General features: G+C 34.3%; 2 protein-coding genes across 2 annotated transcripts; one reads left to right on the top strand and one right to left on the bottom strand.

Annotated features, from left to right (window-relative positions):
* The first annotated feature begins 1,493 nt into the window (after positions 1-1,493).
* On the top strand, positions 1,494-4,130 carry LOC127861680 (ATP-dependent DNA helicase Q1-like). The gene is made up of 3 exons (XM_052400367.1): positions 1,494-1,748; positions 2,197-2,344; positions 3,847-4,130. Exons 1-3 carry the CDS (start codon positions 1,713-1,715, stop codon positions 4,128-4,130), a joined length of 468 nt encoding a protein of 155 aa, XP_052256327.1. The 5' UTR covers positions 1,494-1,712.
* Positions 4,131-8,844: 4,714 nt separating this feature from the next.
* On the bottom strand, positions 8,845-12,614 carry LOC127861679 (uncharacterized). Its single transcript, XM_052400366.1, has 6 exons — positions 12,588-12,614; positions 11,477-11,639; positions 10,713-10,845; positions 10,208-10,262; positions 9,523-9,631; positions 8,845-9,242 (listed from the first exon to the last, which is right to left on the bottom strand). Exons 1-6 carry the CDS (start codon positions 12,612-12,614, stop codon positions 8,845-8,847), a joined length of 885 nt encoding a protein of 294 aa, XP_052256326.1.
* Positions 12,615-15,563: the final 2,949 nt, after the last annotated feature.

Genomic DNA, 15,563 nt, shown 5'->3' with positions numbered 1-15,563 from the left:
TCACTATTGAACAAAATTGTGTCTTTGTGTCGTATGCACAAATCTGCATGAAAACTACATTTCATTATTTTTCTCTTTCTGGAATTGTTTTACTATGTTGATGCTGCATTAACAAATATAAGTGTATATGAATTAAAAACACTAAAAATAAATGGTTGCGATAGACACCTATAACCTGTTAGATGCCCATAATATCACTTTCACATTGCTCGGGTTAATGCATTATTAAACAACAAGGTGAGCAAGATTTATCCACACTGGTTTTTGCAGAGTCAACTTTGATTGTTGAGGAATTATGGGGGCATATGCAACATCAGTCCCCTCGGATCTGTGCTTGATATAATGCTTATTCACTTTGAGTATGTCCAAAATCTAGCCACAATGAGTTGGATGGAATCCAATGATACCCCTGCCTAAGAGCAGATAATACTCCATGTTTTATAAATATTTATATGGACCTGATAATGTTGCTATCCAAAATAATAAAGAACATGGAGGGGGACTAGAAAGCCTGGACATGTTTTAGAAAAAAAATATTATCAAGTATTGTGAAATCATTAATTAATGTTTGTTGTGGTATAATTAGCCGCATTAAGCTAGATTAAGCTAAAGCCTTTGAGACCAGTTATTTCAAATGGTTTGGTTCAGGTAGCATGCCAATATCAAATAAGTAGGGTATATGTTGGCTATCAGGTCTACTTATTTTATTGTTATATTGAAATATATTTATAATAGACATCCTCCTTCAAGTCCTTACAAATTACACTTTGTTGCCATTAAGTATTAAGTAGGTCAGGTTACCTAAAACATGCCATTTATTTTTAGGCCTAACAAATGGCTGTTTTATTTTTATTTTTCAGGACACAAAATATTCGCAAGTTTTGCAAAATTACAATCAAACACACAATACTGAAATTCTTAAACTTAAACCTCTGCAGGAAAAGGCTTTAGATGTGTTGCTATCTGGAAAGGACTGTTTATGCTCTCTTCCAACAGGATATTGGAAATCCTTGATATTTGAGCTTCTTCCTTTTATTGATCCAAACTGTTTGGTAGTGATAATTGAACCATTGAATGTTATCATGGCACAGGAAGCACAAAAGCTTGGTACTTAATCAATGTGTCTTACAAGTAAGAGTGACCTGACTGGTATTAAAAAAGGATCAGTTAAGTACATTTTCTGCCATCCAGAAGACATTTTATATAACACAAAAATCATGGAAATGTTTAGGAATGAGGACTTTAAAATGAAACAGATATTCCTAGTTGTAGATGAAGCCCATTGCATTTTAGAGTGGGGAGATGACGTCAGACCAGACTTTAAAAGGCTTGGTAATTTAAGATCTGTCTTCTGGTGTCAGGTGTTAGCTTTAACTGCCACAGTTACTTGCGTAGGCCAAAAGGAAATAATGAAAAATTTACTCATGAAAAACTGGGCAACTGTTTGTGCTGCTCCAACTAAGCCAAATATTGTTCTTTCTGTCTTGAAAAGGCCCAGTGCAACATCTAAAGGGAACACTTCTACCTCACCCTATGACTTCATATTTAAAAAAATATTGAATGAACTGAAAAATAAAGGGAAGGATTTCCCCCTCACAATCGTCTACTGTAAATGAATACAATGGATCGGCTACGGATATGAACTGGCCAGAGAGATACTGGGGGACCAGTTTTATGAAGGCGAGCAGCAACCAGAGCATGCCAGGGTGGTTATGTTCCACTCTTCTATGGAAGACAGTAAGGGAAAGGTTAGTATCTCTTCAGCACATATACAAAAGATAATGCTTTAGGTGTGGGTAAATTACCAGGCAAGCCACATAAATTGTTTTTAGTTTATTTAAAATCCTCCATTCTTTTTTAAAGTATTTTTTAAATTCTTTCATTAAAAAGAAAACATTTTAGTTTGTAACGAATTGCAAAAATGTCTAATTTGTTCAAACAAGACAACCTTCATTTCTAGGACATTTCGAAAACTTGTTTGAGTTGTGTCATGCAAAAACCAACCTTTTGACCAGTGTAGGCAAAGATCAGCATGCATGCAAATGTGTGTGCTTACCTGGGCCTACAATGTTAAGGCAAGGCACTAAAAGACCTGATCAGTATGCATGGTTGCGGCAGGATGATTTGGGTTACACTGGTTTCAAAAGACACGTGGCAGGTTTTTGAAAGAAATAGCTCTATTTGTGAAATTTTTAGCTCAAAGCCATGATCCTTGCTGATCTCCAGAGGCCACCTAGTGAATGTTGCATAAGGCTTGTATTTGCATCTGTGGCACTAGGTATGGGGGCAGATTTAAGACATGTTCAGCGTGTGATACATGCAGGGCCACCTTCAACACTAGAGAGTAAGATTTTCAATCATTTACACTGTTACAGTGAAAACACAAGTTTTTTTCCATAAAACAACTTTTACTCTTTTGACTTTTTTATCTTATTTAAAAAAGTACCATGCAATCACTTATGACTGTTACCGCAAAAAATTGAAGTCTGTATAATTCATCTTAATGAATTAATGAGAAAAACATACAATCTTGAGGTTCAATTTTATGTATTGTTTGTATTTTTGTAATACATGTAAATACATATCCGGGCAAGATATTTTATAGAAGCATACCGTCTACTGAATGTAATAACTAGGGTAACTGACATTTTGTGAATTGTTCAGGAAAGCATATTTTCAGACATTTTCAAAAATACAGTAAGAGCACTTACGTTATTTTTTGCGCTCAAAATATTTCAGTGTTGAAAATTATGGTAACTGCTCCTTTCTTAATTTTTTATTGTTTTAAAAAAGACATATCAATTTGGAGTTTTGTTTCGTTTTTCAAGTGTTATTATCATACTTATCAGAAAATTTTAATACGGAAACATGTTTATTATTTTAATAGAACATTTTTTTGCTTCTCCTGAAAATTTAACAAAATGTCAGTTACGCTACTTTTTGCATTCAGAAAATGACATGTGTTTGTTATGTCAATTTCAAAAAATTTGATAAAAACATTATTTTTACCAAAGAGGTTGACTCAATATTTTAACAGTTGATGTATGTCACTTTAATAAACACAAAATTGGAAAAAAATAAAAATGTATAAAAATGTCAGTTACATGACTTATTACATTCAGTAGGCGATACGACTGACAATATCATATGACAATATGTCAAGTGTCTAATATACCCAGTTTTTGATGACAACTGACCAATATCTAAACTGGATCTAGATATTTTAAAGAGAAGTACTCTGACAAGGAGCAAAAATGTGTACTGTTTTGCATACACAAGATTTTCTTACTATTTTGTCCAAAATAAATAATCCAATAGTTGACAGACGACAGACAACTCTTACATGTAACAAAGGAAATCCAGTCACTTGCCATCAAAATAATGATAACGAGTATTATGCCAAAAATAAATGTGGGTCGGGTAACCCTACCTAGCCATTTTTTTTCCTGCCTAGTTCTACCTTAAATCTGTTTATTGAATTTAAAAAACAAAATCATGTTACAACAGTATTTTAGTTAATTTCAGAAAAAAAACAACAGAAATTCAAATGGATTCCTGTCACATAGTTTGGAAATACTAAAACACCACATAGTTTGGAAATACTAAAACACTTCCCACAGTAAATAAGCAAACAATGTCCTAAAATTTAAAACACAATTGTAGACAGCTTTAAACATTTTCAAGTATCATAACTTATGGACTTGAAATAAAAAACAATAATCCTTACATACATATTCTATTTCCATTCATATGTTACTTGAACCACACTGACACATACTCTTTCAGATGGCCTTATTTTTCACATGCAATGAATGATAAATTGTAAAATGCTAACAAACATTTCAGCCTACGTTCAAGAGATTGGAAGAGCTGGAAGAGCAGATTCCCAAGCCCAGGCTATCATGTTCTACAATGGCAACGACCTTGCTTTTAAACAAATGCAGGCAAATATGAAAGAGTATTGTAAAAATAATGACAAGTGCAAGACAGAAGTTGTGAATGAGCACTTCGGCTTTTACAAGTTTGACAAACCTACCATATGCTGCAATATATGTAAGCCTGATATGAGTTTGGAATGGGAATTTTCTCAGCTTTCAATTTCAGGTAATTTTATTGTGAATTGGCTTTAGCCTAAAACATTTAACAATAGCAGAAATTTTAGTGTTACCAGCCTTTTCAAAATGGGTTCACCTTTTGATAGTAAGCATGCATAACAAGTTTTAAGGAAATATCTTTGATGTTTTTGAGGAATGGACCAGAATGAAAAAGTTAAACAACAATGGAAATTGTATTTCAAAAAAGGGGCATAATTATGACAAGCACAATTTTATGGTACTTGCCCTTAAGAAATGGGTTTCCATTGTGGCTGCAAACATGCATACAACGTTTGATCTAAATACGTTTGAAATTTTTTCTTACTGCTAATCACTTATTTCACTTTAAACAAAGCCCGGCTGCCATTCCCCAATATAATAACCACTTTCTTCAAAAATCTGGTTTAAAAGCTCCATGAAACAGACAACAATATCTTGTGGAATTAGAGATGATAATCACCATCAAAATACCTAAATGTTTTTGCTCCACTAAAAGCATATCATTATAATATAACTACTGGTGGCAATAAAGATTTGTTGAAAACATGATTCATTGTCAAAATTTATCAACATTTATGCAAATATTTAGCGTTTGGACAGTAAACAATTCTTAAAACTGAGCAATAATTGCATATTAAACTGTGTTAAATGAACATTTCCAGATAAGTGTAATTTTCACTTTTGCAAACCAGCTACTTTAAACCTCAAAGAAAAATTTTGTTAGGTACTTTTGTATCTACTTGTGTAAGTCTACCATTGACAGCTTGGAGATTGGGTTCTTTGTTTGTTTATTCAAAGACTCAGTCAGCCTTCCAGGGAATTTTGTAAACAGTTTTACATTTTTCAAATCACTAATGATCTTGTTCTCATCTTCAACTCATGAAATCCTTTTGTGCTTTTGTGCTCGCTTAATTACTGATCACTCTTTCTCAAAAGCTTCACTAATCTCATTAATTCCAAAGAATGCACAACTTCTTTTAATCAAAGATTGGTCAGTAACATTAGAAAACATTGCACGTATATGTGTTTTAGTAATACGAACCAGGTGTTCCATTTGGAGATCAGCTGGAATTATAGTTTTGCCAGTATTGACAAACAGACCATACACAACAGCATGGGGCTGCTTTTTACTTAAAAGTGCATACTGTTGACACAAAAGTCTTAAAATTTCAAGGGCATATTTTGACTTTAAGTTGTGGCCCTTTAATATCAGCATAAGGTATTTCAAACATGTTATCAATCTTTCTCTATTTGGAGACTTGACAATGTCACATAGCTCTAGAAATACCAGTCCAAGCTCAACCAAGACCTTACTGTAATTGCTGACCATATCTGGATTTGCTTCCTCAACAAATGTACCATTAACAACCTTCTTGCTCACTGACATGATCTCATTAACTATGGGTGTAATAAAAGAAATCATCCATTCTTTTTTCTCGTCATCTTGCATTTGCTCAAAATTAGGAATGTTCTCGGGATTAGAATTTGTGTTTTGCAAGTTGTTATGTTCTAAAGTGGCTTGAACTAAAAAAGCTTTTATGACAGAAATGGCTAGTTCTTTACAGCTGTCAAAGTGTTTTTTCACATCAAGTCCATTAGCTTCTTTTCGTAATAGGCGCACTTTCTGGCTATGAAGGGTGAAAATGTCTGTGTGAGTTTCATCATACAAAATTTGATAAAACATTGTTAACACTGCCATCTGCAGATGAAACAGCTCAAAAGTTATATGATTAAGAGCTTGAAGCCTTTCATTTTCTGTCAGAGCAGCTGCCCGCAACCTTTTTGCCCCAGAAAATCGTTCTCTCGTGAGCTGGTCTCCCCCTACATGTACTGGTTCAAGAACTTGACCAAACTCTAAATGAACAGTTTCACAGGTTTGCTGGTAAGAGTCTAAAATATCAACAACATCAGCATATTTTTGTTCATTTTTATGCTTAATTGGTAATGGTATGATGGTATTCTTTTTTTCAGATCCTGTGGGACAACAGCAATAGCTTCATTTACACAAGCAGTGGAGGGCTTCAGCCATGGGAAAAATTCCACGAGAACTCTTGAAGAAAGAACGGAGAAATTATTTGAAATTTCCTGCAATTCTTCCTCACATATGATAAATGTTTCTGTAGGCAAAAGGCGGAGATCACACTGTGGAATATCATTATAATAGCCTGGAAGTGGACGTTTTGGACAATAGCTGCAGATCCAAACCAGTGTTGAATATGACCTACTTTCCCCACACTTTTACGCTCTTGTGAAACACCCATCTTGAAGTTTATGTTGTCCCCCACTAAACGAAAGCGTTTTCCTGATTTCAAACTGTCTATCAATTTAGAATTGAATGTCCCAGATATTGAGGTCATCGTGTCCAGTATACTCTGGTGGCATAGTGTGATCCCCAATGGTTGGAGTTGATCATAGACCTGAAGAATCCAACAGATTACATGTGAACATTTTACAAATGTTTACAGCTAAGTAAATGAAATATTTCATTCAACAAACTTTCTTTCAGACTTACAAAACTATATTTGGTCAGACCAAATGTTTATGCTTTATTTGCAAAATCAATGTTTGACAGTACTGTTAAGCGGGTTATTTCTGTGGTGCCTAAATTTGGCGATTTTTCTATTAGGACATATTTGTGGTGTCTAATTTTGGCGCAAATATTTCATGATTTTCTGTGTTGATATGCAAAATCACTTTCTATAATATTTATTGTCTTATATGGAGGTGTTTTATTTTTATGCTACCGTTCTGAACAGCCAAAATTTACCCCCCCCCCCCCCGGTTAAAAATACCCGCTATACAGTTATTGATTTCAGTATGAATAATCATGTCATTACGCTATAACTTGATGATAGAAGCTATTATTTTTTAAGTTATTTCACCAATATAAGTGTAAAAAAAAATTGCAACAAGGCCAGTTTTTGAACAATAAAAGTGATACATCTGACTGCTTCTAGCTTTTTCATATTGACATTACCGTATTGAATTCCAGACGAAGATTCTATCCATCTTTCACAGGCAGTGAACAGTGAAATCTGTAACACAACATTTGGAAACATTAACACAAACAATAAATATCAAAACTACAAAACTTTAGCAGAAACGAGCTTTCAATTAACTATATAAATAAACTGAACAAAATGCTAACATGCCAAAACAGAGCTACTGTGTTTTTATTAAATTATGTGCGCCTTTAATTTTGTAAAAAACTTTTTTCAAATACTAAAATTATTTCACATTTTCTTAATTCCATTATTTACCAAACTGGCCATTCCTAGCAGATACATATGGGTAATTTAACAATTTGCACATTCATCAGAACCCAAATACAAAACAAGAGGCCCATAAGGGCCTGAATCGCTCTACTAGCTGGAATCAATAGGGCTCAAGCCCTTGATAGTATGAACAATCAGAGTAAGTTTTAAACAAACAGACCCAAAATGGGAAATTCATCGCATAAACAAGAAACGTAAAATTTAAACTTCAAATGGCTCCTTTTCAACAATAAGTTGGACAAATTTTCTTCACTCTCAATGGGGTTCTGGCCCTTGATGATATTTTTTTCTCAAATTTAAGGGGAGATAATTCTGGACTTATAACTCCGATATTGCTCATTTTCAATAGGGTTTGACTCATCATTCAGATAAAGACACTGTGCAAGTCGAGAAATGATTGGATGAAAACTGTGGACTTAATTGTGTAAACAAGCCTTATTTCACAATTTTCTCAAATTCAAGGGGAGATAATTCTGGACTTTTAACTCTGATGTAACCCATTTTCAATAGGGTTTGAGTCCTCATTAACCGGATGAAAAATGTGGACTTTATTGGATAAACAAGAAAAAGTCTAACGCAACACAGACAGACAGACATAAACCATGCCATCCCATAAGCTCTTCTGGCCTATGGCCAGTAGAGCTAACAAAAATTAGACCAGCATGAAATTGCCTGATACCAATGTAAAAGACAAGTTCCTTTATTGTTTACTGGTAAAATGTACAGAAACACGGTCTGTTTGTAAAAAACATGAATGCCCTCATATGGGCTGTCTGTTGCAGTGGCAGCCATTGTGTGAATGCGTTTTTTGTCACTGTGACCTTGACCTTTGACCTAGTGACCTGAAAATCAATAGGGGTCATCTGACAGTCATGATCAATGTACCTATGAAGTTTCATGATCCTAGGCCTAAGCATTCTTGAGTTATCATCCGGAAACCATCTGGTGGACGGATTGACTGACCGACATGTGCAAAACAATATACCCCCTCTTCTTCGAAGGGGGGCATAATTAAAATCTTTGATATTCAAAACGGCGCCTTCTTTAAATGTCACAAGTTTAAAAATATCTTTAATGAATAATGCACATAACAGATTATACAATGGTCTATAATTTATATTCATGTTAATGTATACTTGTAAAAAATCATGAGGTAATCACAAATATACGTGTGAATTGATTTAGTGCATTGTAAACTTAACAATTCCTATTAATTTCTCTTTTGAATTTTCTAGCTAACTACATTATTGGCCTAAATCCTTACAATTAAGCTTCAATGTTGTTCAAAAAATAATCATGATTAGGACAATTAACTTTCCTCAAGCATGTAATATATATACTGTTTACTTTCCTAAACCTTTAAGTTTTAATAATAAACAATCAGACAAGACAGCTAACAGTACTCATACAAATATAAACAAAAGGAAATTAACAGGGCAGAAACAAACATGAAACTGTGTAACTAAACATGAACTTTACCTTCTGGTGTGTTTGTTCAATTGCAAATCTACTGAGATCATCTTCTGTACACCAGACAGAGCAGAGTATCTCTGTTTCATCAGGATCGCATACGCTGTCCCCAACACTGGGACGAGGTCTTGGGTCCTTTTACTGTCACCTATCTTATTTCTAGGTAAAGTGATGGTAAGGAGCACCTGAGCAAGGAAACTTTGTTTTTTGACCATTTCGTTTATGATGTTTTCCCATCTAAGTTTGATTAAGTTGTCAAAGTGTTTCAAGTACAGTGCACTTCCCTTGTTTGCACACTCTTGTGCCTCCATCTCAAGATCAAATAACACTATATTTCTCAGTTCTTCTCCAAGTGAAGTTATACCCATCATTGTTCTGGCCATCTGCTGTGGTGTAGCATTATCTGAAAAAAGTATTGGAAAAAAACTAATTACTTGCAATTATACTTTCTTTTTTTTGTATATTTTGCCAGAGCCCAGACAGGTTCTATTCCAAACAAACAAACAAAAAAGGCTTAAAACTCCAAACAAACAAAGTAAATTGCTTATTATCTAAGCTTCAAAATAACAATGACATTTTAAGGTTACCTTTAAAAAAAATCCTGTAAATTCTCCTGCAAGCCAAGCTATTGACACTGACTTTGAAACTGCATATATCTTTGAAAGCTTGTTATTTGTACTTACATATCAGGTCGATACGGCACGCTTTCTCTGTTCTTGAAAGCGGGGCATACTGTCTCAATCTTTTCAAAGCTGTCTTGTGAATCAACTCTGCTGACCTACTAGCACCCTCCTATAGAGAATAAATCATAGTAATTCATTTTCAATCATATTAATTCATTTTCAATATAAATGCTTAGCGCCATTAATTATAGTCATTGAGAACTTTACATAAACAATTTTTTTTCAATATATTTAACTTCACTTCATATAATCCATTTAAGCAAGGCTATCCGAAGAACACCGATATATTGTCATAGCCCTGTGGTCGTCGTCTCCGTCATGCAAACACTTTGACATTTTTAAATATCTCTGCGATCAGGGCCTACACTGTTTGGCTTTCAATTATAGACTAAGTTTGTCAAGAGACCAGTGTATGCCAAATTTATAAATCTCCAGTGTCAATCAGTATTTGCAATTGTCCAATAAAAGAGGACAGTTATCTCTGACAAATATAAGCGTGTAAAAGTAATTTCAATAGAGCCTTTTGTTAAAATTGGCTCCGACAAGAATGACAGGAGTGGTTATCTATCGTCTGGCGAATGGTCTATTGTATGGGGACTGGGTTGGGCCTACACTGGTCACAAAGGCCATAAGACATGTTTTCGCTTAAATTGTCTCATATTTTGCTGAAAATGTTTAACCCAACCTGTAATTCTCTTTTTGGTTCAAGAAAAATCCAGTCATCCTCTGTTTGGTCAGGCCTGTGAATGAAAAATAAATAGTAGGTTTTTATGACTTTGACAAGAAGGAAAACAAACCATTTATTTTCAGTGCATGATTCTGTGATAAACCTTATTAGTAACAAAATTTGATTTTCAATACCAAATATGTTACATGGCATGCAAACACTATAACTAAGGTCAACAGGATCCCCCGACATTTGAACAACCAGTTTTTCATGTTGAAACATGTCAAATGTAATAAACCACAACTATCTTGTCTTTCCATTATGATAAAATGCCAGTACAAACTGGTTACTTGCTCAACAGTATATGTAATGCTGTAATATTAACTGCATGAATTTATCATCAATTTGTAAACCTTGAATTTTTATGTTTAGCACCCCACAGGGATATGCTAATCCACCAAATATGTTACAAATAACATGATACATTTTTTTAATAGAATTCGTATAAATCTGTATAACATACCCAGCTATGAAATCTGTTTGTGTGGCAACATCTGCTGTAAGATTGTTCAGGTTAGTGGCATTTTCCAGAGGACTTGTAGTACATATATTTGGAGCTATAAGGAGGCGCTGTGCCACACTCTTGCAGGAATTCCCTATAAACATAAATACGATGTATACTGCAAGTACTGGATAATGTAATAGTGAAAATGTATTAAAGCAAGCATGAAATAAAAGATTATCAACCAATGAGCCATTAAAAAGGATAACCCATGAGTAGTGGACTTTTCTTGAGCGTCACCATATAATTATTATCCTAACTTGACAGTACGTACAAGTATAATATATATATATATATCCTGTAGTTTCATCTATTTATGAATGTTATTATACTGGTTTTGCTATACAATAATACATTAAGTCTTCTCTCTGAAAATGTCTTAAATGTAATTTGTGGTTTGTAGGAATTCATATTGTGAGCAAACACAGTTGTGAACATGTGACAGGACGATTTGTATGTTTGTTCTTGTTTTGAACATTTTTTCAATTATACAAGTGGGAAGTTCAACTAACCATTGTTCCTTGGTGGAAACCAATACAAGATACCAACTTCCACCGGCAACTGCCCTACTGTCTCACGTAAAGAGTACGGTCGCAGCAGGGCTGGAACCCGTAACCCATCCATCAATGAAAAAACAATGATTAGCAGTCAACAACTGTAATCACTCGACCACTGATACAGTTTGACTGGAATAATTAACCTATTTGATTTACACTATTACACACCATTCCTAGAACTGTCTGGGAAAGCGGCATTGATCTTTTCAGCAATCTCATTCCAATACTCCACTAGAGATGTTCTGGGGTCTCTTGGTGTTTCTTCAACATGTTTGATGAGGAACGCCTTCTTCTCGGATGTCCAGCCCAGGTTCTTGCGTGTTTTGTCTTCCTACATAAGCATACAGACAAATTGGCAAATGTTTGACAATTATTGCATAGTAGATTGAGAATTTAAATTATAGTGTAAATATTATTAATTCACATCTTGCTCTTTTAACTGGAATAAATTTGGGTGGACATAGGTACAAGGTTACAATTACATTTGAATATAAGCTCAGAACAGCTTTTAAAACCATAAAAAGGATAAGACACTGTGTCATCTATCAATTTCAAAGCAAGCATCAAGGGTGTCTCAATGATAATATGAATGCAATTTTGTGTTAATAAAATTAAACTCGCCTTCACCAATTTAGCCTTTAAAGGCTGTGTAGGGGTTTTTCCTGTGGGTGAGGAAAAATCACGCTTTCGTTTCTTTTCTGGTGTGTTAGCTGTCACAGGTGCGTATGAATGGTCACCGGAAAAGAAAGACGCAATTCGTTCGTGCTTTTTTCAGGTGTTTCTTTTAGGCAATAACTATGTTCTAGGAGCTGAAAAAAATAACGGTAAACCATATATCATATAACTCCCACACAGGCGTATCACAAAGACGGCATATTTTTATGTTTCTGGCCATTTTTCCATTACATGTGGATTAAATATTTTATGTTAAAGCAACAATATTTGTGTGCAGAAACACAATATAATATTATAAACTCTGTTAAAGTGCTCTAAAATAAACGTGAAAAGTCATTTGCAGGAAACGCTTGCATTAATAATTCCTTTAATATTTAAATAATAACTTTAGTTTAAGCAAATAATTCCTCCAGACATTATAAACATTGGATAATCCGAATTGTTGGTTTCATCCGAAATATGGCTAGGTATTCTTGTAGTATTTTCTGCATGAAATCGGGCAGATCACAACAAATGGAAGACACTTACGTATTTGTTATATAAGACTGTCTACATTTTTTTCAATATATAGAAATGATCATTTGATTCAAAGAATCAACCTTACCTTAAACCGTCCACTGGCTGCCGCCATTTTTGGTATTTGCCTGACCCTGTTACGTAGTGAAAGGGGAAGGAACTCCAGACAAATCACGATGGCGTTCTCTTTCATTAAAGCGACTGACTGGAAGTTCAGCTATGTGGTGATGTCTCAGTTGTGATTATTTTTTCGGCGTAAGCTGCATAAGCCAGCTTTTCACCTTAGCCTGACCTTTGTAAGTGTCCAATAAAATTCCAATAAAATTTCCCGCGGCTAGGTACGAATGAATACACTTCATTTATTCCATTGGCTGATTTGAGTATACCACCAGAACATTGGAAACATATCCGCGTCTTTGTAACACTGTTTTACTGTATGAAACAATTTTATCTCGAATGAAAAGGCTTAATAGATAGAACAGTTTTACACTCAATTCTCGACATCAATACAGTTTGTGCGTACACCTTTTATTTTCAGAGTATTACCAGCGCAAGAGCGTTTATACTTAAAAGGCTATGTTCTCATATTTAGTACTTACTTCCTTATTCCTGTCAACATGTTAACATGTAAAAGTATAAAGAGCAATGGAAGCGAGGCCTCACTTTAAAGCATTGCATTTCAACCCGCGAGGTATATCGGGTCAATTCGCGGACATTCAGAGTTTATATACAGGTCATCACCGGAGTTGGCGGCCAGTAAAATAATCGTTATATAATAAAGACGCTATCCGTGAACTAGGTGACCTGGAATTTTCTTTAGACCAGAAATATGTTAAATGAAGATATTCAGCAATATAATTATGGTATGTAAATAATAGATTCTTAATGTGTTTTCAACAATACAATGATAAATATTATTGTTGATAAATTTAACAATAATTATTCGTCCATATTGCCTAATGTACTAAAGTGATATTATGAGCATGTAACAGTTTATAGGTGTCTATCGCAACCGTTGATTATTTTTGATGTTTCTACTTCATATACACTTATATTAATTAATGCAGCATCATCATACTAAAACAATATACCAGAAAGAGAAAAATAATGCATTTGAATATCAACCGTACTTTCGTTTGACAACTGATCATGCGTTTACGAGTTGAACCTAAATTTAGTTTTAGTGCAGATTTGTTCATACGACACAAAGACACGAAATTGTTTTACGGATCATTTCAGCTTACAGGACTGGGTGGGTCACGTAAGAATATCGAATATAAAATACATTTTTATAAACAACTGGTAGCAAGGTGAGTTGCAGATAATTAATCAGTAACCACATTTTAACTAACTATTTTGACCTGTTAATTCTTTTCAGCTCAATTCAACAGTGCAAAATGCCCATAATATCACTTTAAGCATAAGCACGATGATAATTGATACTGTTAATAATCGAATCAAATAGCAATGCCCGACAAACCACTAAAACAGGTTTGTTCGAAGAACGCGCCTATAAATACGGATACTTCTCGTGTGGCCGGTTGACTCATATGTTTAAATTTCACTTCCGTTCTTCTTTTGGTTTTCTGTTTTGTATCTATAGGTTTATGACCAGCAATATGTTACAATGTAAAATAAGCCGCGAAAACTCCCCGTAACATCCCGTACTGCGTGTGATGCAGCTAGGAACTGCACAGAAAAAGACATTCGCTATACTTGATCTCATTCATTAAACTATTTACGCCGTATATCTTTTTTAAAGATATTTCTTGTTTAACATAAGTGGAACACTTAGATTCGAATAATGTTAATATATATGTAATGTTTGTGCTTATAAATCGGTCGTTATGTAAATATAAAGATATGCTTGGTTTATAGAAATAATATTAGGAATGTGATCGCAGTGATTACTGTTACTGAAGTATATGCTAAATTCATACAAATATTGGAAATAACGATCACATTTTGAATCAAACATCTTAGGTCAGAATAACAGCAATAGTATAAATGAAATATTGTGTATTGTGCTGAAAATATTACTTGTCTTGTGTTACTTGTTATAACAAGTAGAGATTTCAACGAATTTACCATAGATAAAATATAAATCGTTCAACCGACAATAAGATCGGGTCGTTTAACAAGTGAGTATATTTGATGACGCAGGGAGGAACGGGGGCATTTTGGTGGATGCTTTTAAAACAAAATTCGGGATATCTTTCTATTTCGGACTGTAAGTAGAATGAAATAGCTCAAAGTAGCTCGAAATGCATAAATATCTTATGGGCCACTTATGATCCGCGAATATTGTGATCTTGTGTCGATTTAAACCCACTATTTTGGCCTTGATAGTTTCACACTGATGGAAAGAGTTCGATGTGTATGGGCCGTGCTCTGTTAAAGAGGGGTCTAATGCATGTGCGTAAATTGTCTTCCCAGATCAGCCCGTGCAGTCCACTCAGGCTAATCAGGGACGACACTTTCCGCTTTTATGGAATTTTTCGTTTACAGAAAGTCTTAGCAAAAAATCAAGGTTATGCGGAAGGTGTCGTCCCTAATGAGCCTGTGAGGACTGCACAGGCTAATCTGGGACGACACTGTACGCACATACATTAAATCATCTTTTCACTGAGAACGGCCCATATATTATTTTCGTGTTGTGATGTATTTCTGATTTTAAATTTATAGCAATTGGTTACTTCCATGCACAGGATCCGTATATTATATTAATAGTCGTGCTCTGACCATGTACATGCATTGTCATTGTTCACGATCGTTTAAAGGATAATGACACAAGTGTTCATGTAAATACATATTTTATCATAATTCAATAGACGGATTTCATGTATTTTTTTATTGTTAATAAGTTTAATATGAACATTTTACAAAAGCAATAGATGTGCACATCTGGTATTACGTAACGATTTAAAATTACCTCTACGGTAAAACTTTTTTATGTTGGTAAAATTTAGTTCAATTTGAAACCAAAAATCTAATACCATATAATCTGAATAAATTGTGTAATATGAATACAGGGTACACGAACGTTTGGTATACACATGCATTA

The sequence above is a fragment of the Dreissena polymorpha genome, chromosome 16, assembly GCF_020536995.1.
Source record: "Dreissena polymorpha isolate Duluth1 chromosome 16, UMN_Dpol_1.0, whole genome shotgun sequence".
In the NCBI taxonomy this organism is placed as follows: Eukaryota; Metazoa; Mollusca; class Bivalvia; order Myida; family Dreissenidae; genus Dreissena; species Dreissena polymorpha.
The sequence above is the reverse complement of the archived record's forward strand: the minus strand, read 5'-3'. Positions and strand labels throughout refer to the sequence as shown.

Coding starts and splice junctions, on each gene's coding strand:
- LOC127861680 (XM_052400367.1), top strand. CDS start 1,713: ATGTTCCACTCTTCTATGGAAGACAGTAAGGGAAAG. Junction 1,749..2,196: donor TGGAAGACAGTAAGGGAAAG/GTTAGTATCTCT, acceptor TGAAATTTTTAG/CTCAAAGCCATGATCCTTGC. Junction 2,345..3,846: donor GCCACCTTCAACACTAGAGA/GTAAGATTTTCA, acceptor CAAACATTTCAG/CCTACGTTCAAGAGATTGGA.
- LOC127861679 (XM_052400366.1), bottom strand. CDS start 12,614: ATGGCGGCAGCCAGTGGACGGTTTAAG. Junction 10,846..11,476: donor CCCAGACAGTTCTAGGAATG/GTGTGTAATAGT, acceptor TTATGTTTATAG/GGAATTCCTGCAAGAGTGTG. Junction 10,263..10,712: donor CAAACAGATTTCATAGCTGG/GTATGTTATACA, acceptor TTTCATTCACAG/GCCTGACCAAACAGAGGATG.